At 38.8% G+C, this 25,702-nt stretch overlaps 3 protein-coding genes across 3 annotated transcripts in view; all 3 read right to left on the reverse strand.

Annotated features, from left to right (window-relative positions):
* The window catches only part of LOC140953281 (uncharacterized), a 20,976-nt gene extending 20,254 nt beyond the window's left edge, over positions 1 to 722 (reverse strand). Inside the window, exon 1 of the mRNA XM_073402779.1 lies at positions 650 to 722. Coding sequence (XP_073258880.1) covers positions 650 to 722 — 73 coding nt within the window. The remainder of the gene's footprint in view (positions 1 to 649) is intronic.
* A 5,943-nt stretch (positions 723 to 6,665) lies between these two features.
* Positions 6,666 to 12,280, reverse strand: LOC140952701 (uncharacterized). The gene is made up of 6 exons (XM_073402141.1): positions 12,037 to 12,280; positions 11,035 to 11,104; positions 9,436 to 9,567; positions 8,197 to 8,325; positions 7,506 to 7,640; positions 6,666 to 6,991 (listed from the first exon to the last, which is right to left on the reverse strand). Exons 1-6 carry the CDS (start codon positions 12,055 to 12,057, stop codon positions 6,720 to 6,722), a joined length of 759 nt encoding a protein of 252 aa, XP_073258242.1. The 5' UTR covers positions 12,058 to 12,280; the 3' UTR covers positions 6,666 to 6,719.
* A 2,493-nt stretch (positions 12,281 to 14,773) lies between these two features.
* On the reverse strand, positions 14,774 to 24,145 carry LOC140952399 (Golgi-associated plant pathogenesis-related protein 1-like). Its single transcript, XM_073401821.1, has 6 exons — positions 24,042 to 24,145; positions 22,988 to 23,011; positions 20,829 to 21,051; positions 19,685 to 19,757; positions 16,196 to 16,343; positions 14,774 to 14,928 (listed from the first exon to the last, which is right to left on the reverse strand). Exons 1-5 carry the CDS (start codon positions 24,079 to 24,081, stop codon positions 16,197 to 16,199), a joined length of 507 nt encoding a protein of 168 aa, XP_073257922.1. The 5' UTR covers positions 24,082 to 24,145; the 3' UTR covers positions 14,774 to 14,928; position 16,196.
* Between the last annotated feature and the right edge of the window lie 1,557 nt (positions 24,146 to 25,702).

Consider the following 25,702-nt stretch of genomic DNA (forward strand, 5'->3'; position numbering starts at 1 on the left):
TTTTTTTGCCGGAGTTTTATCCAATTTACCTCCCGAAAGGCTTTAGAAACGTAAACTTATCAATATCAAAATGAATCGAGTACCGCAAGATCGATGATGTTGGCTTTTTTAAGCAGCTGCACAAATTTTCCGCTAAATTATAGGCATTCTTGGAGAGTTTATAGAATCACGTTTGTGGCAAACACCAAACATAACCTTTGCCACTTGACCAGGTTTTTGCTTTTCTCGTCGTTCACGATACGTTTCCTTAATTATTTAAAAGTTTAATCGAGCAAAGTCGTTTCTGCATGGTCAGACAGTTGTTGTGATTAAAACGATAATCAGAGATAGGAAAAACAATTTGTCTTATAAAAATTTTAAGGAGTCGCAAACCGGCTATTTAGCACCGTAAAAGTAATATGTCAGAAAACAAAACAACTCGACAACACGAGCGAAGTTGCTTTACCATTATTCATCAGTGATTATTATCATTATTTCTTGTTATCTTTCTTTTAAACTAAAACAACTAAATGAATGCATCCAGCTTGACCTATTAAAAAATATCGAGAAGAAAATGCAGAATATAAGACCTCTATGAGTCGACACAGCTGAGTACGGCTGAATAATATTTTTGCGCTTTAGCAAAATCAAATAAAAACGTAATACGTACCTGGAATTACTTGTGCTTTATTGTGAACGACTTGACAAGCAAACATGGAGAGACCAATGAAGAAAATGTACATGTTTCTCTGAGAAAATCAAACGGAATAATGCATGACCTAATTTTTTCGTGAAACAGGTAAAAGATTTAACCATAGTTATTAGAGGAGACTGGTTATGAAAAGCGGCAAACATCAATGATAAAAACAAGCAGTGCTGCAGTTTATGTTGGAAGCATCCTGAAAGTGCACAATCCTTTGTTTTCTGTTGGCAAATTGTTACGAAATAAATTGATGCAACGGTTTTATTGGTCAATACAATCACAATGATAGGAATTCTTTTGAACGTTGTGCACTTTCAGGTCCACAAAAACATATAACAAAGGAGTCTGACGGGTTTCATAACCATTCCACTCAATTAACTATGATTTAACCTAACAATCACACGTTTTAACACACTGGTAGAGTGATTTTCGCAATTTGAAATTTTGAAATGATCATGCGCGAACAAAACAAAAACAAGAAACGAACGGAATACAGTCAAACCCCATTAAGAAGGACAGTGAGGGGGCTTTGGAAAGTGTCCGTGTTAAGGGGGTGTCAGAATTAAGCGGGTTGAATTTTATAGAGAAAACGTAAGGGCTTTTTTTCCCCAGGGACAAAGCAAACTGTCCCTAATAATGAGGTGTCCGTAAAGCAGGGTTTGAATGTAGACTGATTTGACTCGGTTGATGCTTTATCGGACGAATACAAACGCGCGTGGACTTTTTCAGCGAGTAGTGGTGCCTTCCTTTGGGATGATCCGGATCAGAATCACTGCTCTAACATCACTCGGATCATGCAAGATAAACAATCGAATCTTTTCCCAGGGTGGATTCGCTGGTTTATTTGATGCCTCATGATCCGTGAGTGATTTCGGATCACTGATCCTGATCCAGGTCATCCCAATGGAACGCACTCTAGCCAATTTATGGATACTTTGCTTTGACGTCATTCTGCATTCAGCAATGCGATTGGAAAATCGAAGGATGCTTTTCTTCCATCTTAGAATTTTATGTTGCAAAAACAAGTCCATGTTTTGATCTATTCGTCTATCAGCTGATGAAACAAATAACAAACACTTTAGACTGAATCCATATTTCAAGGCCATACGAAAATCGCTCTATATCACCCGGCACAACTTTACAAGTGATCTAATGAGCAAACTAGGGCGTGTTCGATTGACCGTATTCCGGAATACGAATTAGTTGGAATAAACTCTAGAAATTACTTGTGTTTGCTCGTTGTATTACAATATTTAGAAATTTGCGTGAAACAAAATACAAATATTCTGATTTAAGTAGTGTTTAAGTGGTCCAAAAATCACAGTATAAGAGATTTGCAATAAATTTTGCGTATTCTTATCCTGGAATACGATCTCTCTAAGGCAACCTGAACAACGCTAAAGAAAATGTCGCTTAAGAATCGAAAAAAACACAACAACAACAACAACAACAACAAGAATGTACACCAATGTTGCTACGTTAGAAATAATCTGTAAGTCGATAAAAATTTACAGATTAAAACAATACGTGTGCAATAAATAGCTTAATAACAAATTCTGAACGACAACATTGTAACTCAGCAGAAGTTTCTTTAACAATTAGGAAACACATTTCACTATATTGCAAAATAGAACTTTAATCTAACTTCCTGAACAGCCTGTCTCTTGATCTCTAAATATATAAGGTGATGTAAATGTTAAACGTTGTTCAATTTTCTAAACGATAATGCCGGTTCCACATTTAACAAGGCATGATAAATTGGTTCATCTACTGACTAATGGAGGATAGCAATCAGAAGTTTCTTACCATATGACTGTTAAGTGGCAAGACTGCACTTAGATTTTAAGGTAAATCTCTGACAAATGTTTGCTTGTTCTTGAGGAAAAAAGACAAACATTTCCACACTACAGTGTAGTAAAGGGATCTCCTACAAAAACCATAAGATATATATCTAACGGCTGAAAGTCTCTCGAGATTATACCTGAGGAGATAACCACTCTATCTCTGGCTGACGGGCTGACAAAAGTCAATTTCAGTTCCTTCTCATCCCTTGGACAGATGAAGAAAATACGTTTTAGTTCAGTCTTAATAAGATTAGTTTTATGCAGAGACCCTTCTAGTACTGAACCGCCCTCGACATTTGCATAAATTCTAATTAATATAACGGAATGTTTTTGCACTTCGAAAAAACAATGTATATATGTCCAAGGTAAATAGCCACTCAGTCAATCAAATTTCCGATTTGTGTAATGGACGCGATTCTTATGAACAAGAAAAAAATGTCTGGAAATTCTGTTAAAATTAGAACAATTTGATCTTGTAAAGGAAAAAAGGCTTAAAATGAAAGAAAAAAAAATGGAAGTAGGTGTGCCATTGAATATATAGCTACTTCAAGGTTCTGCTTCCTGTTAATTATTGCAATATATAACCCAAAGCGTTGTCTTCCAAAAAAACTGATACCCACCGGTTTTTAAATCAAGGCGGCCGGCGAGTCATAGTTAATGTCGCTGCGTTCAAGTGTAGGAAGGTATGATTTCAGGAGAAGTTTTCTACTAATCAAATTTTAGCCCGGACGATTGGTATTTGTCGGCGCCAAGAAGTAAGGTTCTAAAAAAGCCGATGACTTTATGTTCACACGTATATAAATAAAAAATATTGCTCCTATTCGTTAATTTTTGATATGGTTCAAGTTCAGTTATATCTTCAATAAATAATTGCATGTGCTGCTCAATACATTACAGAGAAGTATTTTCTTGTTGCCAATTTGCATATTATGCGCATGTTTTCTATAAATTTTAAGATCAGAACGAATAAACTATTTAGTTAATATCGGATAATGCTTGAACTCTTTATATCTTGAAAATAACACCTTTAGTTACGCTACACACTTGATCGTTATTTTCAAAAAGGCCTCGGGGCTCAAACATTGGAGACCTTTAGATTCAAGGACGAAACTTGACTGAGGTTTTTCCGCATATTCTCAAAAGTTAGACACCTTAGAAAGCTTTATGTTACTATTTTTTACCACAAAACACAGTTATTTTTGGTGTAAAAAGTTGAGCCCTCTCCAGATCACAAAATTAAAAACTTCTTACATCTGACAACTTGTTTCCGTCACTACGATCATGTTTTCGCTAAAACCCGTAGTTGCAGAATGTCGACGGCTATCACGTTTTCCCGCCAAAATAACGCTAGTTCAGGCGCGTGCACCACTTAAGTATTGAGAAAATCTCGTTCTCTTAGTCGTCTTCTTAGTCGTTTTCGTAGTCGTTCTCGTTTCATCTAAAGGTCTCTATTATCTGACTTAATGCTCCCTTGCATTGCTCTAGAACCAGCAGAAAATTTTTTGTTTTCACTGAGGTGGAAATCCGACCCCCTGTTCCACTTCAGTGACCGGCTCTTCCATTTACGGAAAAATAAACAGTTCAAAACAATGGAAAAGCCGGTGCGTATATAGCAAATATTGTTCTACAGTTAACTGCAGAACAATATTTGCTATATACGCACCGACGTTTCCATTGTTTTGAACTGTTTATTTTTTCCGTTTTATTTCGATAATAAAGAAGTGAAAGGTAAGAATAACCAACATAAGCATAGAAGCTAAATGATGAGGTTAGAAGTACTGGAATGATATCATGTCAATACTAAAGGTACATTCGAAATAGGCAATGGTACCAGATTTCTATATTGTTAAAAACCCGAACAGCGGAATTTTTTAAAGTTAAACTGAATATTCGAGCCCGAAGGGCGACAATTATCAGGCCTGCCGCGAGTGTTTTAAGCTTCTGGGAAAATTTTCCCAGAAAGTTTTGCATTAATGTTCGAGAACAATATAACGGCGGCCACGTTGGTATCCCGCCAGCTGTCGGCGATATGTAGACACCTTCTTTTGATCCAGCAAAATTGTATTTCTGACCACGTAAGTGAAAAATCTCTATAGTATTGCTAAATTATCTATTTCACTCATCTTATTATTTAACTTATTACTTATTATTTAAGTGTCAAATAAAATTACCCAATATACGACAGCAAATGCAACGTGGAACTAAAGTATATACTTGGTTTAAAAGCGTCTACTTGCTCCATAAGGAATCCACAGTTACAAATTTAACCGTACAAATGAATAGAAATAACTAGACGATAAAAGTATTTTTTTTGATGTTTTTTTACAGTTGTTTGTTTGTTTGTTTAGGCTAAATATCGTCGTTTTTTGACTTGCTTTGTTACTTCAGCGGAGCGTGAACTAAAGGAATTCGCGCACTGAGCTCAGGAATGTTTCAAAGTTGCGTCCGGAGGTCCCGAAGCTGCCTCGGAATTAGTTCGAGATATCTTCAAGTTCTTTGAATTATTCTTTCATGGGAAAGAAATAATTATGAAGGAGACTTAATTATTACTTTTTGAAGAGATAAACGTGAAATAATTATTATTTCTGGCTTGCCCAGAGTTGATCGAGATCAGCTTGAGGGGTTTAGTTTATCTGAGGAAGAAAGAAAGATTAGTTTTTGCTCGCCCTTCTGTTCGTAGTTACTTATCTTTGCCCCGTTAGGTCGCCGAGACGAGATTGTAGCAGAAATGTTTAAGATGGTTGATTTGTGGGATTATTTTTTTTAAATAATTCAATGTTTTGCTGCAGAACTCCGAACAGTCGGCGTGCGACGATTAGTTATTTTGGGCTTATAGGAAACTGATTGAACGTCGTGCGCAATTTATTTATGACAAATTATAATCGAATTGGATTACAGCCACGGGGTCATGCACCTAGCAGACTTCCGGGGAAGAAGTTAAGACGTCTGTAACACAAAAGGAGAAAACTAAGGGTATTTTTATGGAGGAGTTTCCGGAAAAAAATGTCATTTCTTACTATTCCTCCACATTCACAATTAATCCACAACCAGGGGCCGGTTTCTCGACGCCTGGTTAGCGCTAACCGTTGGTTAAGAGGTATCAAAATGTATAGGTTTCCATGGTATTTAACGCTGGTTAGCACTAACCATGCTTAGAGCAACCCGGGCCAGGGCGCCGAAGTTTACGTTCCATAGTGTCTTGTTTGTTTTATTTTCAAATTTCCCTATATTGATTTGTAATAAAGATGAAATACCGTAAAATTCCGAAAATAAGCCCCGGGGCTTATATTTTTCAAAGGTCCTTTTTGAGGGGCTTATTTTTGGAGGGGCTTATATCCGGAGGGGCTTATCTATGGAGGGAAATTTGCGTTTCAAAATCGATTGGGCTAGCCTTATAGTTGGAAGGAAATTGACCGTTTTTGCTTTATTTTAGTTTGTATTTGAGGACAATTTCCAAGTACAAGCTCCCAGGGGGACTTATATTCGGAGGGGCGATTTAACGGAGGGTTTTTTGCGTTACGAGTTTGGGGGGCTTATATTTGGAGGGGCTTATTTTCGGAATTTTAGGTAACTTATGTAACTCAAAATGATCTACTGCAATCACGAGTTAGGACACAGTGCGAGCCAGCGAGCCATGCGATCCATGCGAAAGAAAAATAGAAAAAAATCAAAAAAGCAGTAATACGAAAAACAATAACCGAAAGGTATCCGTTGTAAATGAGTGTTTAACGCCAAACGCTTAACCCTAGTACAATGAGCGCTTAACCCTAATCATAGTAAAAGTCGATCAATACCGCATCACCAAAACCTCGGAACTAAGCCGGAAACATTTTTCATGCATTTAAAATTTCATAAAACTCTATTTTTTCCCATGGCTCGCATGGCTCGCTGGCTCGCTGGCTCGCAGATTGTCCGGACCCGTTATTTTTCAATTCAACAAACGTCAGGAAATTCAAGGCTATCGTCTGTCTCACTGGAGGTATTCTTACTTGTCTCTAGTCCGGGTGTGGTATGAATTAAAGCTACTGTATAACGGAATCTTATTGGGGCACTAATTCCATAAGTCTGAACTGACCAGTTGTTATGAGAATTTCACCTTTAATCAACAAAACGGCCTAGCCAGATCAGTCAATTCCTAGATAGTATGTACAAAATTGACGGGTTCAGCGAAAACCGTGGGAAAAAAATCCATACTATAAATTTGCGTGGATGAAAGTGTTAGTGTCTAGGAACGAAGCCTGATCTGAAGGAGCTGTGGAAAATGATACATAGTTGTAGCACCGTGACTTCCAAGCTTCCAGGTCCATATTTATTGTTGGCCAGGTAATTGACGGCTGCTGTGCCGCTGGCAGTAAAGTTTCCCGTTGCTTAGTCGTTGGCTTTGAAGTTGTTTTATCCCCTGTGCTTGAATAAGGAGTTGTCTTTGATTGATTTGTCGTTTGTTGTGGTGTCGTGGTGTGCCGAACTAATGATTCAGAAGACAATGAGGATAAGCTGACATTCATGAGAACAAGGCAGCACCGCAAATAAATTCCTTCAGCATAGCAGTGGGACCAAACATATTGACCCAACAAGCATTGCGTGAGGCTAAGACACTGTTACACACTTAAAAAAGTAAACATTAGCCTATAAAACCTTAACAAAGATGTAGCTGTTGCATATCAGTGTAATTTTAATTCCCAAAATAAAGTGATACTGACTGCCAGCATTACGTGTAAGTGGTTAAGTATGGATAACTTTTAGATAAGTCCGCGCTCGCGCCGGCTTTATTAAGCTGTTAGTCTAAAGTCACACAAAGGCAACCTTCTCTTAGCTTCATAAGTTATAACGCAGAGAAATAAACGAATTCAGGCTAATAGCAACATTAGATGACATTGTTAAGAAAAGTTGTTCAGCTTTGTATCGATTTCATTGTTACTGCAGTTGAGTTTGCTGATATTAGTAGGCAGCAGTCGTATGCCAAATTTTTAGGGACTTACCTCTACAAAACCCGCAAGTTACCGCGCAATTTTGAAACATGTATTTTCTTATGCTATTGACGCTGCTTGTACAGAAACCAAACATCTTTGCATATCGCACACATGTAGGAATGTCAGTGTGGTTAGGCATACAAGCTAAAAGGAGTAAAAAAAAAAAGACAAATCTAATCAAATGCATCAGTTTCAGAGAACATCCCTATATATCATGTAGATTCAAATAAATACTATTCAGCTTATACAGAAATGTATTAAATGTACATGGTATTTAAAACTTATTGCACAGTGTTCACCGAACCCTGACCAAAGTTATTTTAAGCTTAATTCAGCAATACGTACCAAAATTAACGTTTCGCGATTCATTTAAAAGTCTACAAATATCGCAGACCTTTGAAGTTCTTGATATATGAAGCGTTAATTGTTCATGGCAATTATTTCTCCGGGACATGCTCCGCTGTAGTAAAATTAGCGCACAGTTTTGGCCTCAGGTTTGTAAGACAGATGAAGCCTTTGTCTTTTTTTAACTTAACCCGTTTAGCGTGGATATACTAAACGCGGGAGACAAAAGCCGCAAATGTTGTTGCTATACCTAAAATATTGTTCAAACTTAACGATGGGAGAAAGGGTAATATCATTTTGAAAAAGTAGAATGGTACGCACGGTCCGAATATTAGCATAGTGAAGGAAGCTTAACCTGGAATTGTCGGAGACGAAGTTTTAGTTGGGAACGGAGTAGAAGTAGGTGGTAGAGTAGTAGTAGCTGGCATCGTTGTTGTAGCTGGTTGGGTTGAAGTAGGCGGTGATGTTGTAGAAGGTGGTACCACTAATATAAAATAAAATAAGATCAAGAAAAGTATACTGAATTAACAATTAATGAATGAGGCTGAGTATCTTATGAAGAATTATGGAGATCGAGGAGAGTGTGCGGATAACACCCTCCGAGATCTCCAAAATTCTTCACATGATACGAAAGCCGAATTCAATAATTGTTTGATTATTCATTCAAAATAATTCCTAGTTTAAATACCTGGCTAAAACATGCTTACCTCCATAGATCCATCGATGTCAAGTTCATCTTCGATAGACTGAGCACGTTTAGGGTTGTTCAGCTCCGCAAATATTCCCCAAATAGCAGATGTCTCCCTTCGAGATGTCTTCTTGTTGTTCTCGCCGTGTTTTGAGCTATTTTTTCGCCTAGTTCTCACTCTTGAATCGCGTGAAATGCACGCCATTTTTCAAGTTCACAACCAAAACAACTCAACCTCGTCCCCAGGTCTTTTCGGTTAACAATGCATTAAAGTGTAAGAACGCTGTATTTTTGACGTCATTTCCTCGCTAAACACAATATTCTTCCAAATTTGGTCATCAGAAACTGGTTATGGTGAATTAAACGTGTGCTTTTAGCCAGTTAGAATTGGGGAAATATTTTGAATGAATAATAATCCTTTTTATTGTATTGCAGCCAATTGTACCATTTTACCAGAACAGAACAAGTCTTGGACTGCCTGAGTCACATATTTATCATCTTTTTGCCCCAGCGTCCACCAACCTCGACGAGGCGCGTCTTCAAACGTGCGTTTGCAAATGGCACGATGATCATGAGGATACGTCACAACGTATCGCAAGAAGAATGCTGCGACATATCCGGGAACCCGGGAACGTTTCCTTGCGTCAGCAGTCAGAAATAATGTGAAAAGTGATTGTTCAAACATTTAAGATGTTGCAACAAATCGCCAACAAGAGCAGCGCCTACGTTTTCTTGTCGTACGTGAAAAATTGACCAGCTAGGGGGCCAATTTCCACTTTCGAACAACGGGATTTTAAAGAAAAAAGATCAGTGAAAAATCTTTTTGTCAAGATTTGTTTTTTGGGAGACAAAATGGTGGCCAGAGGATGTCGGTTTCAGTAAATTTTGAATTTGTCTATAACTTACCTTGACAGACTGTACAGGTAACAGGGCAATTCTGCTCCATAAAGTGCCTCATGTTAGCAGCCGTACAGAAACCGTACTTCAGGTAAGTCGCACACTGAGCCGAATATTTCTCGATCTGGTCTTGTCTGCACACTAAGAAGGGAATTCAATAACTCTGTTTGAACAAGTATAAAATTGAAAAAGTGCTGAAATAAAAGTACTCTAAAAGAAGAATCCTGGAACACTTGCATGGGGACTTGAGTGAGGTTATTAAAAACAAGGAAAAGATCGGGTTGGAATACATGCAAAGACGAAAGTTTTGCCACCGGTAGTTGGGGCACTGGGATCAGTTTCAAAGACGTTAACATATTGTTGATAGCAGCGTGGAATTCCAGCGAAATGCTTTTATCTGCATTTCTTTGATAGGAAAATATCTTTAGAAGGGCCGTGTTAGAAGTCTGAGGTCTCGGGTTGAGACCTATCTAAAAATCCCACAGCATTATGCATTTCTCAATCCCAACTTTTCGCACCATTTCTCACCGCATTTTTTTTTTGTGTGATTAATTTCTTGCTTAGTTCCTAATGAGCCACGCGACCAACTGACTGATGCCCGTTTTTGGAACAGTACATGAGCTGAGTTACGTTAGCCCGTTTTTGGAACAGTACATGCGCTGAGCTACGTTTCCCGCAAGTACTTTCAATTGCCGGCACCTTATCAGGGCCAGCATGTAATTCCCGCCCCTTTAACCTTCTCCTTGATCACCGGTCGAAAACACATACTCAAAGTCGTGAAATAGCAAAGGCAAGGAAGGAAAGAAATAATCATTCAACTGAATTACCTGAAACCAAACAAAACCCTGAAAATACCCCCCAAATTACGTTGGCCTCCTCTTGGGATATTTAATTATTTTTTAATAATTCTTCTTCTCACTGAAACAACTGAAGACTCTTCATGTTTTTCCTCCTTATAATTCGTCACAGTGGATAGAAGAATTGGTTTACATCTCTTTTTACTTTGCTCATCGAACTACCCCCTCAAGATCCTTACGGAGCCAATATGCTACGTAATAAGATAGAACCTTGTGGTTCCTTTTGATCTTTTTCGCTTCCTCAGAGAAAAAAAAAAAAAAAAAACGTTATTCTCGTGTAATTTTAAAACTTAATACGACGGTGATGAAATCAATTTTCATTTAAGAGGTAAACTTGTTAGAACTTTCAAAGAAAAATGAGCTTTATTATTAAATATTGTAATTTTAATCTGTCATGCTATTCTGCCATCCTATTCCATCTTGAAAACAGTGTGAAAAGTCATGAATTTTGGTAAAATGCCGAACAGATTAGTACTCATTTTATTTCATGTCTACGTGATTGCCTTTAAGAGCAAAGTACTTGAGTGAGACAGGAACAAGATTAATATAAAGGAATGAATACATGGCCACTTTATACTAGACACGAATCTCAGGAATAGTGAGAAGCCATCAGCCAATCAAAGATGCCATCATACCAACCTTGTGTAAAACTGTGCATAAATAAGGATTTTTTTCGGTAATAGATTTAAAGTATGAAAACATTTACTCAAACTTTCTGAGTGATTAACACCGAAAAGAGTAAAATACCTACCAGGAATAAATTTGGCTCCATGGAACTGACACATAAAGATGGCTATACCAATGAAGAAGTTGTACATTTTCTTTAAAAAATTGAAAAAATTAAACAAAGTGAAAAATAATATAATCTTTGCTCGGCAGGTTAGTACGACAAAGTTGTCTAACCCTGGCCCGAGGCCACGAGAACTATCATGGCCGGTTCGGCAGTTTATTGTTCCTTAAACCATTGATTGATTAGTTTGAATGTTGGGGTGGAACTGGAAGACATCACTGGTAATAATTAAGTCACAAAAGAATTTGCAAAAAAAAATAATAAGATTATCGGAAATGAGAGAGCAATTAATTTTGTGGTAAAAAAAGAGCAGACAAATTAGTTTAAAACTAATCAAAAACTTAGCCCACTGATAATAGTTGAGGAGGGAAAAGAACTAGCGAGTCCGCTGCAACATTAACGCAGTGTTCATTGGCTTTATATTGAAACCTGTTCGACCTGTTCAAGCATCGCGATCGATCGCTGTACATTCGAACAAAATGGATTTCTCCGCATTTTAAAGAATATTCACGCTTACTAGTTTTGCCTGCAGTTAAGCTATAAAATACTTTATATCCGCCACATGTACATTGATATTTTGTTTAAAATAGAAAGAGTATATTTGAACTCTACCATAACAAAACTTGAGCTATGCCCCGGGAATCGATAGAAAAGGGTGAACACAAACAGATTCAAAATTTTACCCCAGCGAGAAACAAAAAGCTAATAAGGGAGAAATTACAATAAAAACAGCCATGATAAACGTTTGTTATAGAAAACCCAGAAGGCAATAGTGACACTTACAGAAAAGTTGAATCTGTATAAATTCATGATGGCAATACTCCCGGTTCAATACACATTTTTTTGTGCTCGCGATTATAGCTGTAGGCTGTAGCTATAATAATCTTACAAACCTGTTGCTAGTAGAATCATATTATTTTAGCAGTCAAAATAATTTATTACACAAACGTGAAAGGTATTTACCTGTGTTTTGCTACGTTCCATTTATATTGATGCCCAACTCACTGCGAAGACGACTCTTATTTGTCGACGCCAAACATATAAACAAGCGTTCAGGAAAAAGTGGATCTTTAGTAAATTGAATAGTAAAAGGAATCACTTTGGATATTGCTCTTAGATAAAACCTTAGCTTTCTGTCGTCATCCACAACTAAAGAGGATACTTTGAGGCAGGAGATATGCGGGTAGCCGAAACATTTTCTATTTCTAGATGTGGATATCGGATCAAAATATATCTTGCATGAATAATATTGTATTCAAAATTAAACGTAACGCAAGTTCATTTTAATTACCACCTAAGCCGCTTTTATTATCAGTTTAGCCCTTTTAGATTGATCATTGATTTTTCTTCTTTAATTTTTCCCTCTCTAAGGAGTGATAATTCACCGACCTTGACGTAACATTAAATTTAATTTACGTCAACTACCGTGACTACTAATGAATCATAATTTAATTAAGCTCGAGGAGGAGAATGGTAAATAGGGTTCCTTAAGCCCCGTGCAAACGGACCCTACATTGTTGGCCAACAATTCTCAATATTTTTAGATGTTACATGTTGCGCCAATTTGGGCACCCCGTTGCATGTTTTGCATATCTTTAAGTGTTGCGTGTTGTTGGGAGTTGTTCCACAAAGTTTGAAACCGGTGAAACTTTGAGCCAACAACTCCCAACATTTCTTTTGTTCCGTGATCGCCGAAGAGTAGCGTAACAATGCTGGATCTGTTTGCCGGCTCTTCCAATATTGTTTTGGTCACGCAGATGCATTACACGTGGTTTGCTTCAAGTTTACGAAGCCTTATAGGCCAAGGCTATATCCTTCCCACGATGCACTGCAGGTCCCAACATTGTTTGGAGCTGTTGCATCCGTTTGCACATCACGTCTGGTCTAGGTTCTTTTAGTTTTTATCTTTCAAGAGGCTCTGAATGGGGGTACCTCGATAACACTAAACACTTCGTTTTTTGGTTCTGTAACGTGGAACAGTTGCATTTAAACACTAACAGTAAAAAGTTCACTGTAACAGTGATAGTTTTTCTAGAAAGAAACAAAAGTGACCCCTCTAAACACTTATCACTGTGTTCTCCGGAAACAGTAAACATTGGCCAATTTTGGCAAAATTGGCCAATTTAACAGCAAACACTTAAAAGTATAAGCAAATAACACTAAATATTAAATCCCATTCAGACCCTCTTTCAAGAATAAGGGAAGGCGTAGTATTAAGGTAAAAAACCCGATTTCAAATTGCCCCTGTACCCCAAGTCCAATCCAACCCCTTTATTTATTGCATACCATTTCTGACAGAAAAGACAGCTCTTTCGTGTGCCTTTCATCGAAGTATCGTATTCCACTTACAAGAGAACACAGCATACTTATAACTCGGCTGTAACTGGCTCGTCTATTCAATACCAAAAAAATCAATAAAACATGCAGGAAGCGGATAAGAGGTTTTCTTCTCAGGTCACCTCACAAACATATCATATTGCATGACCGTTCGAGTTTAAATACATGTCGACAGATTACCCTACACTTTCATGGCATGAAATACAAGTCGTGAAATCCCTTCTCTTTCATATACCTGAATCAGGGGCGGAGCCTCTCCATATAGGCCATTATAGGGTGTACCCTCCCCCGGGTGTGACTGCTACGAACATTCCGATCACTTTGATGGCACATGAAATATCGAATGTTTAGCGATCGCGTAGCTTTGATGGAAACAACTCATCAATGATCATCGCAATTGAGAAAGTTCAACAACGATCGTCGAACTCAGATAGTTTCTTTGCCCTTAATTCAATACAATCTGAGGGAAAAAGTTTTTGAAGTTTAAACCCCTCTCTACGTGTTTTAGTGAAATGCAATTTATAGGTCAGTAAATTCCTAAAATAGCAAAAAGAAATTAAGATTCAAGTTTCCTTTAGGTTGGATCCTTGAGAGCGCGAGTAAGGCATAGGGCCGTTAGATTGTATCCAGAAGTCATTTTTTTTAGTAAAGAAGTCACGATAACCGGAACTGTGACCCTTGAACCAAAACGGCCTTTTAGAAAGTGTGGTACTATAAACAGGTGCACCCAAAGACGGTTTTCAGGAAAATATCTGTCCGGAGAAACAACTTTTTCCTAGAATTTTCTATTACTTGAGGACGGCTAAAAATTCCTTAATTATCGTTCCATTCATGTACAATATTTTCGACACTTATTTAATAATAAAGTTTAACTTTTCACATTTCACTTTCCAGGTTAGGCTATTTTTCTATAAAGGAAACCTAAAATTTTCGGATCCAAAAATGCGCTGAAGAGAGGAATCAAAAAAGTTCTCACTTTGGTAATACGTTGAATTGCACCTAAAATTTTCGGGAAAATAATATTGATAGCCCCTGCTATATTTCGAAAAGACTCAATTTCCCCCAAGATACCCGACCAGATACAAATTTTATAGCGCTGCTTAGAATGCATTTTTAGAGATCTCAAAGTGCTCTGGATAGCCTAGAAAGTGTTTTCACTGTTTTTAGGAGGAAACCATCGTCGCGTGGGTGCCCCTGTACTGAGGTCCCCTGAGAAGCCTAAAATAAGTATATTCCTTGGGACTAGAGACCTCAAGGACCCGACTATTTAGTACATCCTCATGAACGAGTTTGCACTTGTGTTTCTTGCATTTTTCATATTTCATCTTTAACTAGAAAAAGGACTTACGCAAAAAATGTACCATTTTTCGTTCAAGTTCTTTTATTTAAACCCAATTTATACTACAGCCATTTAAGGGGGCGTCAGCTATCATGGATCTAATGCCTTAAACTTCTTCCACTCCGGACAGGCCGGAATTAAGCACCATGTATATCAGTTAGCATGTATCCTCTGAGCTTCTGCAAAAAAGGGAAGAACTCAAGAACTCAATTGAAAAAAGATTAGGTCCGGTTCATACGCCGAACTTTTCGTGAGCCGAACCTAATTTGATTCATGTTTGATTTGACTATTTATTTCAGCTGAACTAAGTTCAAAGGGCGAAAAATGCTCATTTCGGTCTAACGGCTTACAAAATACGTTATACTGAGAGAATTCATGCATTAAGTCCGGCACATGAAAAGTTCGGCGTCTAAATCAAAGCCGTTTTAAAGTCGCTCCAAAGGCGAAATTCCCGGCCGGGCTAGGCGAAGAGAACGGCAGGAGCCGTTCCAAATTGAAACAGGCTTTCTTTGTTGATTCAGATGCCGAATAGAACTTTTCATGTACAACAACTGATTCAATGTATTAGGTTCGGCTCATGAAAAGTACGGCTCATAAAGTTAGGCGTCTGAACCGAGCCTTACTTTCCTCTATGATCTACTTCATATTATTTTCAAATTAACCAAAGTAAAGCTTAGCCTTTGCGAAGCAAACCGTAGGATTTTTGTTCACCTTCAACTCTCTCCAGTCCCACTCCTGCTTCCCTTTTTATTCTTCTATTTAAATTAAAATGTATGCGAAACGAAATGAGTAATGTTTCATACTGCTCTGAAATAGAATAGCGAAATAAATGTTTTTTTCCCTATCCTAAATAGGGTCTGGGCTCAAAGGCCTCAGCGGTACACCCCTATCTTTCTAGGCTGCATTGCAGGCGTATTTTTGGTGGGCGAAAGATGCTTGTTTATGTTGGTATTGTTATAGCCGCCATCCTTGATTTTATAACAGGATGATTGGGCGAGTAGATTTCTTCGTCTCTTTTGGAGTTTTGCGAGTAAAAGCATTTGCGGGCCAAGGAAAACAGCTGCACTGCAGGCTGCTATCCTTCAAACTTCCCAGAAGTGCCTTACCCGGGAATTATGATGAACAGCTAGCTTGCAAAGCATTGCAGTGCAGGCATGATCAATTTTGTGGATTTTTCTCCTCTGTTACCCCTGCCTCTCACTACTTTTTCGATTAACCCGTTGAATCCATAAACGGCTGTGTTGCAGCCCAAGGTATTATAATTTTTTTGATAGCTTTTTAGTATTTAACCTTTTTCGGTCTATAATAACTGACACAGAAAAAATTCTCGAGTTAATAATTTAACAGTTCAGTCTATAATTAGCACTATGCTATTGATCGATGCCAGGTTATTTACGGAAGCGACCCTTAAAATTTGACTCACCACTTCAACGTCTCCCAACATACCTTAAATCTCTTTTGGCACGTTCTGTGCAAACTGGCCTCGTACATTTCCTGCTGGGTAATAGCGCGCCACTATGAATGTCTCATAACCGTAGTTAGTTTTCTTCGTAGTAAGAGCTACTCCAACGCTTTTTGTTGATTGCCAGACAACCTAGTATTCGAGAAAGAACTTTTAGCCGGGTACATATTAATAAGGAAAAATAGCTCCAAATGAACCTGGCATGAGCGCGTAATAAAAATTGTAAGAGGACGTCTAAGGGGGCTGTTTACATAGGAAAGGAAGATCCTAGAAGGTCGATCATCCTAGCACCATATGTTTTCTGTATTCGGTTTACATGCAAAGCTGGTTGTACTTGTCCCTAGCGCTAGGATGTTCCTAGTACTCATGAGGCTCTTCCTTGCTGAGAGGTAGGAAGATCCTAGCATTACAGTAAACTGCCTTCGCTAGGAAGATCCTAGTATTACTCGGCGGACAAACCAGAAAAGAATGGCGGTGGGTTGATAATTAAGTGGCTACTCAAGGCAATACAAAGGCCGACCACTTCGTTTGACGTTACTACAGGCTGATTATTATTTTGATAATTCTGCTGAAAGTTAGTTATTAATTCGAGTAAAGAGGGCAGAAGAACCAAATTGGATTTTTTTTTTCTTGTCGCCCGTCATTTTTAATTACTTCTAGATCCTTCTCTACTTGAGCACTTACACGGACCGAAATTTCTACATGTAAACCCAACGTAAAGTTGTTCCGCTTTCTAGGATCTTCCCGGTACTTATCTTCCACCCTTCATGTAAACAGACCCTAACATTGGTTCAGGCCAATACTGAGGAAACTTAATTTACCAGCCTGGCTACGAAAAATATGGAGATATCGCCAATTACAGTCAAAACGGGAAAACCGTGAACGCCGGAAATATTTCTGGAATGTTATTGTGTTGCAAGAAAAAGAATGTAGCTAAATGTCGTGGGTCGTGGGTCGTGCGTGTGGGTAAATGTCTAAGGTTACAATAGTATAGAAAAAGTGATAAAGTAAAGTACTTGACAAAAAAATTAATGGCAAAAAGTTGTAAAATATCTACGAAACGAAAATCTCCGACTCCTTGATTGCCCTTTTCAGGGCTTCTTCTTTGTCCTCTTCCTGATATTTCCTTAGTCGCGTGGGACCTGGGTCCCCTTTCACAACATCACTGTCTAAAAGACATGTTTCCAATGAATATTTATCCATACCTGAGCGATTGCCGCAAAATAAAAAACGAAACAGACGTAAAATATGTGGAAACGTGTGCAATTTGCAGAAGTATAGGACAGCAAATAAAACAATGAGAAAGGAATGTTGTTTTCGGTTGAGCAGGCGTTTGTGGGGAAGGATGAAAAACGAGCTTCCCTAAAAGCGCCTGCGTGAGAGGCTATCCTCGCCCCTATGAACTTCCTTTCTCCCCTGCATCTTGAAGCCTCAGTTGACGTGCAACACACCAATTAATCCGCCAACGGTTACCGATTTCTGCTATCTAAAGAAACTTACCGCCCTTAATCCGGCTAAATCCGCAGGGCCAGACGGCATACCGCGTGGTTTTGAAAAAAGAGGGCAGACTTACTGGCCCAGTGGTTACTGATACCCTAACTGATCATACTTGGACGCTCCACTACCCTCGTCCTGGAAAGAAGCAAATGCTGCCTCTGTTCCCAAGCACACCCCTGTGTACGACGTAAACAAGCACTTGAGACCAATCTCACTTACCGCTGTCCTTTCAAACTTAGCTGAGGACTTTGTGGTTGATCGTTCCCGGCGTCAAACCTGCTGTTCTTGCTACGGTTGATCCAAGGCAGTTTGGCCCCGTATCAGGCTCAAGCACCACAGAAACCCTAGTTAGAATGATCCATGCCTGGAACAGTGCCACTGATGGGTGGTTCTCTTTGACTTTAAGAAAACTTTTAGCTGCTTTTGACCTCATCGATTATCAGATATTGGTCAGGAAGCTGAGCACAAATGATATCCCTGACCCTGTCATCTCCTGGATCTCCGCTTTCCTCACCTCGCGCAAACAGCGAGTTAAGCTTTTCCATGACTTCCTCTCAGAATGGGGTATGGTCCTGGCGGGGGTTCCTCAAGGCCTAAAATTGGGGCTGCTTATTATCATGATCAATTAGCTCGATGTTCCTGCCACCGATCTCTGGAAATACTTCGACAATACCAATATCTCGAAGACGATAAGTTAGAACTAAGACAGTCGTCACATCCAGGCCGCTGTTGACACCTTGGCACCTTGAACTGCGCTAACGCGGACAACTAAACGAGACGAAATGCAACGAACTGTGCATAAACTTTAGCACTAAGAATACCACGTCATTCGTCTCCGTGGTAGTTAGCGGCATGCCTATTGAATTAGTACCAGTGCCAAAATAATAGGTCTCAACGTGTCTAGTGATTTGAAATATGGAACTGTCAAATTGATTCCATTATCAAGAAAGCTAAGAAGCGCCTGTATAGTTTATCTCAGCTTAAACGCTCTGGCCTAAGCACCCGTGAGCTAGTTAAGATTTCTGCACTTGCATTCGCCCTTTCACGGAGTATGCATGCCCTGTCTTTCACGACTTTCTTTCCGCGTATCTCTCCAATGAACTTGAGTAAGTGCAAAAACGGGCTATGCGCATCATTTTCTGTTTACAATGAGTCTTTGGTTGAATCACTGCCTAATTAAACTTTCAGGAACTTGTAGACAAACTATCCAAAGAAGTCGTACAGAACGAAGAGAATACGCTCCACGGCCTTCTCCCTGCTCTAAATACCTGTACGAAGAACTTATTTAGGCCTGTTTTCAGAACGAACAGATTTCGTAATAGCTAAGTGCCCTCAACGCTTAAACTGTGTCTCTATAGTTTTACAAGTGTCGATTGCTTTTTATTATATCTGCTTTCAATATTTTAATTTTTTTAACATTAATCACAATTTTATTTTAGTGCATTTATATAGTGTTTTCCATTATTCCATTTATTATTAGTAGTAGTATTTTTAAGTAATAATATTCAGTTGTAAATAATCGTCTAATTCAAGCTCTGGGTTGCAATGTGATTACCAATAAACTATCCAACTATCTATCTATCCACCCATCCATCCATCCATCTATCCATCCATCCATCCATCCATCCAGCCATCCAGCCATCCATCCATCCATTCATCTATCTGTCTATCTATCTATCTATCTATCTATCTATCTATCTATCTATCTATCTATCTATCTATCTATCTATCTATCTCCTTATCTCTCTCTATCTACTGATTTATCTATGCAAATCATGCATACATCTGGAAAAGGCCACTCTATGCCTTTCATCGGTTGTGCATGGCTTACCCCAAATGACTGTATTTTTTTCTTTTTCTTCAGATATACGATCATACAATCATTTCTGAGATTTGCAATTAACGTACTGATTTCTGTAGTACAACACGAAGAACAATCGTTTTTACCGATTTGAGGTTTCAAACAAGCACAGTACCTGTGTAAAGTGTCCCGTTGCCTTAGAAAAGCCTGGGTTGTCATAATCATACTGCGGCTCTTCGTCGTCATACCTTCGTTACAAAAACAGAACAGGGGTTAATTAAAGAAAGAAAGGCATCCCAAATTTTTGTTCATTTTTCATAAAGAGCTTGATTAGTTTCCTGGTGTAGTCTAGAAACTTCAAACAAACTCTTCAAACTCTTCTTTTTTGTTAGCTTTACATGTAAGTACTTCCATGACACAGTTATTAATGGATCGCTTGTTGTAGACGGTCAATACAATATTATTATTATTCATTCAAAATATTTCCCCGATTCTGATTGGCTAAAAGCACACGCATAATTCACCATAACCAGCTACTGATGACCACGCGAGAAAAGTCGACACGCGGCGGCGTGGAGTGATTTTCTCGCGCGCTCGCGTTTCGCTCGCTCTACTATCCCTGAGGGAAAATTGGGGACTACTTGTAGTCTAGCTTCAGCAGTTCGTTGTGGGAGACTGAATTATTGTTGAACACTACTCTTAGGGCTCTCTCCTGTACTCTTTCTACTTTACGTTTGTCTCAGGCTCTGCATAAATGCCAAATAGTGCTGCAAGTCAAGTGACGCAATATGGCAGCTTTCTATAGTTGTAATTTAGCATGAGTGAGTATAACCTTCTTTAGACGTCTCAAAACTCCTATCTGGTGGCTAGCCTTTATGCAAACAGAACTGATATGCTCACTAAAATTAAGTTCAGAGTCCAGGTGTACACCGAACAATTTGAAAGATTTCAATTGTTCTATGTTAACTCCATCTATATGTAGGTTTATAATATTTGCCTCAGTCCTAGAGCCCAGTAACTTGGATTGATATTTCTCAACATTCACTTGTAGCAGGTTTTCCCTTGTACCATCTAGTGATCTTATTACTTCACTCAGCAGTTTGCCCTCAACGATACTATAGACAAGCCCGGGCAAAGATTTCATGATCGCCCGCACACATAGAAATTTCCTCCTTAGTTATTATATAAGACAGACCATCTTATTATTATTACTATTATTAAAAATTATTGAAATGCGCTCCCTTCAAACATATTTCATAAAGCAGCAAAAAAAAAAACAAAAACGATAACGATAACACACAAAAATTAAGTATATTAACCATCCTTCCATTGCTTGCACACATGTTCGGAACGTTGGGCCATATCCCCAAGCCAGGTTTTCCCCTTCATCAATTCCACTTGCGTGCACAAGAGACCCGTTGCTAAGTAAATACTCAGCCCACTCCTGTGCATGCTGAGTTAGTGAATTATTCCAGACCAGCGCTGGCGTTCCATGAAGGGCGCGTCTATTATTATGGGCTTTCAGGCAATCAGTTGCGTCAACTGAAGTAAATAAGTAAATAATGAGAATGAGAATAATTTTGATTATGTTTGTGATTATGATTGTGATACAAACAGCTACGCACTACCTACATTCAAGCTCAAGTATTATATGTGGAAAATAGATTGGGAACTTTTCAGAGATCGATCTATCAAAGAAATTAATGAGTTTCAAATGGTAACATAGAAGTGAATCAGCACAGCTCCCCCATCTCTCACCTGACGAATCAAGGAAATGACTAATATCAAGAGAGGATAAAGGGGACAGAGAAGGTATCCCCCATACACACCCTATGCCATAGGTAATTCTTCTCGAGTTATTTTTAAGACACAAAGATCCCAAGGGGGGTTAGACAACAGCCAATCACATAGCGCGAATGTGTTCCGCGTGGATGACCCACGCTCAGAGCCACGCGTCCTTCACGAATTGAAGCAGAAAAAATGGCGGAAGACTCGGAGAGCGATATTGCTATTCGTTTTGTCCACGAAAACGACTAAAGAGATATTTCTGCTAAGGCGGTGTCAGCGAAATGGAAATTAAAAAAGAATCGTCCTTCCTCTCTTGTATAGAGCTAACAGTACAACAGGGAAATCCTTAACTCACTGAATATTCTCTCAAGATCATTTATAATTTATAGTTTGAAGAGAGCAATTTCTGGTTTGATTTTTATTCTTTTATTGGTCTTTTATTATTCCAAAAAATAACACTTGGCGTCCTACTTGCTTTATTGTACAAACGACCGGTTTCAATAGACCGGCGAAATTTCTTTTTATTAAAGCACTGAGGTTACGACAACTTCGAGTTAAACTGATTTCACGGGTTATCAAAGAGTCCAGCGATTCCCTTTCCCAGCAGGTGAGCGCCGACACATTTCGCTTCAATATTCAGAAATGCTCTCGACGTCTTTACGCTCTCGTTGCCTTTCGCCCGACATGTTTTGCACGCCGTTTAGTCGTGCGAAACCTCCACGAAACATCCACGCAGCGCGCGAGGTAACTTTATCCCGATTCTAAAAATAACTCGAGACGAATTACCTATGGAATAGGGTGTGTATGGGGGATGCCTTCTCTGTTCCCTTTATCCTCTCTTGCTAATATGTATTAAGGGCACTTTACAAATGACCACTTTATGGCCCTCTTCTTTAATTAATAAACTTTGAGTGCAAGGAAGACAGAAATTTGAAAGCAAATATTTAGATAAATCAAGAGAATCCTCTATTAAGCCCATCCCTCTCAAAAAAGGGCCCCCTTCAGATCCGGCTAAAAAGTCCCCCTTTTCAAGGAAAGAAAGTTAATAAGCCTCACTCTCCCCGCCCCCCCACCCTCCCCTCGCCCTTTTAACGCTAACTAATAAATATTGATAGACTCTATCGGTCAATCACGACTGTAAAACTTCATTTGGACTGATCCGGGATTGTTTGTTCACGTGTTGGAAGGTCGGATTTGTATTTGATCCTCAGCTGCATAACCTCCAACTTCTTGTACTTGCATTTTTCCATTTGGCATTCTGGTTCTTTATGGAGAACTAAATACCATCGTCTTTGCTAAATTAATTAGCCCCCCGTCTCTATTAAGCCCCCTTCCGTCAAATGTGTTTGAAATAAATAAGCCACCCGGGGGGCTTAATAGAGGATTTGTATAGGTAAAAGCATGATTTGTAGTGGTATTTGGCATAAATACAACGGGTGATATTTGGAAATTGTTTTACGTACTGTGAGTAAGTCATGAGTGGTATTTATGCCAAATATCACGTACAAATCATAGTATTATTTGTTTATACTACTACCCGCAAAGGTTTTGTAATTTTCACATGTAGGTATTTCAAATGAAGCTGAAATACCACTGCTCTAAACCAATCAAATTGCAGAAATTTCTCATGTAGTAGTATAAACGGTGTGATAAAACTGAAATGATTTAAATTAACGGTAAGGAAACCTACCTTGTGGAGGTGGTGTTGGTGGCACTAAGGAATTAAGTAAAACAAAGTATAACGTATGATGAATAATCTGATAAAAACTTAACAATGAATGCGATCCTGTCGTGACCGCTACGACGATAATAGGGCAACGGATTACCCCCGTCCGCCATCGTGTTTACGCAACGGTGTCACACGTCGCAATGTTTCAGTCTGCGGATTCGCCGATGCTGTTCCTTCCTGTAATGTGGACAAATAATGGTAATGGAGCTGAATGGAGTCCAATTTCATGTCTTTAAAACGAAGTTCTGTTACCACTTTATCATAACTTTAACAAAATTTGTGATGTTTTAATCTTTTGAAAATTAAAACACAAGATAATTTGATTATTTTTGCCATCAGTGCGCGTGCGATTGCAATTACTCACTGGCATGACGCGTACTGTCTTATTACACTGTCCTAGTGCTGAAATCCGAACAGCTGATAGCCAATCAGATCTGAGAATATTGTTATAGTTATGATTATCATCTAATCAAAAAGAAAAGATCATCTTTAAGAATTCACTAACTGACATTTTTCTTACTAGTAGCATCAAACTAGGTCATACGAACAGATTTTGTTAGTGTTAAGGGTTCGATCCGAATTCGATACTAATAATGTACCATTTTGTAAAACGATTATGCGAATTGATTGATTGCATAATACCTCACTGAGGGCAGTGATCGATCAGCCTGGTTAGCATTTTTTTCCTCTGAAAATATCCTTCGGTTTTAGAGCGCTTTTCATGATAGCGTCAGAATCCGGATCAAAGAAAGATCATGGCTGGCATTCTACGGAGCGTTTTCACATGACGTCACGGAGGCCACGTCACATTGGTGTTCCAAAACAATGAAACGGCGGCCACGTTGGTGTACCAAACAAATCCTGTGGGAGTTTGATCTTTCTCTTATGCAGACAATTTCTTTTGTTCCAATACATTTGCATAGATGCTGGCCACGTGAGTGAAAACGCTCTATGGTTAAAAGTTAATGTTCAGGCCTGAGCCCACGATCCGGTGACCTTAAGGTGTGTCACTTACTTGTACAAAGTCCGCATGACGCGTAACAGTGGTCCATCATAAACTGATGGTAGATGCTACTGCTCTCGCAGAATCCTTGTGATTGCCAAGAATTACACCCAGGACTTTTGTCTTTCTGTTTATCAGTGCACTCTGTAAAACGTATTCAGTTATAAATTGAACTTAAAATGTTAATTTTTAAACAAGATAAAGAAAACAGCGATGATGATGAATATGAGAAGGAAAATGATAAGAATGATAACGAGGATACAAAGACCTCTTGACAAAGCAATCACATTCTCAGAATGCCCTTGTTCTATTTACTGAATGACGTATTCACTATACACGTGGCCTCTTTGGATACAATTCCCACAATTAATCATTTCGACTATTATTGACCCGGGTGTGCCAGGAACCATTCATGGGCGGTTTTAGGTTTCGGTATTTATTGTGACGCTTGAAGGCTCATGGCTTCGGCTACGAGGCTTTGGCCTTAGTGTTTGGGCTGCAGTGTCCTAACAACAACTGAGCTATGAAGACCGATACATTGGGAGCAGGCTAATTTACTGACCTTATCTAAACACATGAAAGTGATATAACTTACAGTCACTATGAACATGGTTTGATCTAAGGGAATGTAGAAATATTTAATTGAGGATAATAACCGTGGCAGTTTAAATTGCAATTTAAGAACGGATTAAGATAAAGTCAGGGTCTGCTACCAATGTATGGGTCTTCCTAGCTCGACTGGCAAGGGACTGCAGCTCTATCGCGGGGACCAAGGTTTCGAATCTCGTTGAAGGCCCAAACATTTGTCGAGCTTAATTTGCAAATTGCTTTAATTACAAGGTTACAAGGTTACAACTTCGACAGTCAAGTCGTCATTTAGAGACCTCCATATTTATCGTTTTCCAGAGTAAAACGGGTTTTTTTTTGTTGAATATTATTGTTATTATCGATTGCAATTATTAGTACAAATATTTCCTTTATACTTTGAATACACACCAGCTCTTTTTTCGACTTGGTTATCTTCCAATGCAACATCAAAAGGAATGTCTGGAATTGGGTACTCTGCTCCTTGTGGAGCACCATAACAGATATGGGAAGCCACGAGTAACAAGATAATGACTGATGGACGCATCATTTCGTTTGGCCTGTACTACACCTGAGTACAATTCAGTCAACTAAATGAAGATGAATAAATCACAAAGTATGAGTATTGGAGGAATTAAAACGATTGAGGCACACAAGTGGAAAATCGAATACTTTGCTTTGCGGAGTGCCGATTCCCTAAATTTCCTTCAGAAGGGCTAACACTCAGAAATACGAAAGCATCCCCTATAGAGCACGCGTAATGTTAGTCGTATAATTATGATTCATGGCTGAAATCATCCTATTCGAAAACCTCCGTTTTCGTCCATCCATTCGTAAAGGAGGAAACTATGTAAAGGAGGTTCAAACGAAAAAAATATCCCTTTTAAAAAATATCCAGATACGTGTGGACGGGGAGTTACATTATACACCCGTCACAGCTGCCTCGTATCGACTCGTAGCTCAGTCAGTAGACAAACGGCAGGTCTAATCCTGAAGTCGTGAGTTCGATCACAACCGAGAAAGATATCTTTTTTCTTCGCCTCGCGTAAATGATATCTTCAGTGCAGAATTGACCTAAACTGGAACCT

This window comes from Porites lutea, chromosome 11, assembly GCF_958299795.1.
Source record: "Porites lutea chromosome 11, jaPorLute2.1, whole genome shotgun sequence".
Classification (NCBI taxonomy): Eukaryota; Metazoa; Cnidaria; class Anthozoa; order Scleractinia; family Poritidae; genus Porites; species Porites lutea.

Bases quoted from the DNA above. Each gene is read 5' to 3' on its own strand.
- LOC140952701 (XM_073402141.1), bottom strand. From the start codon at position 12,057: ATGGAACGTAGCAAAACACAG. The intron at 8,326-9,435 runs GTAAGTTATAGA...ATTTTATATTAG, and splicing joins TACCTGTACAGTCTGTCAAG to TGGTACCACCTTCTACAACA. The intron at 6,992-7,505 runs GTAAGTCCCTAA...CTGAATCATTAG, and splicing joins AACTTGCGGGTTTTGTAGAG to TTCGGCACACCACGACACCA.
- LOC140952399 (XM_073401821.1), bottom strand. From the start codon at position 24,081: ATGATGGACCACTGTTACGCGTCATGCGGACTTTGTACAA. The intron at 23,012-24,041 runs GTAAGTGACACA...TTAATTCCTTAG, and splicing joins GTCATGCGGACTTTGTACAA to TGCCACCAACACCACCTCCA. The intron at 21,052-22,987 runs GTAGGTTTCCTT...TATTTACTTCAG, and splicing joins ACCAACACCACCTCCACAAG to TTGACGCAACTGATTGCCTG.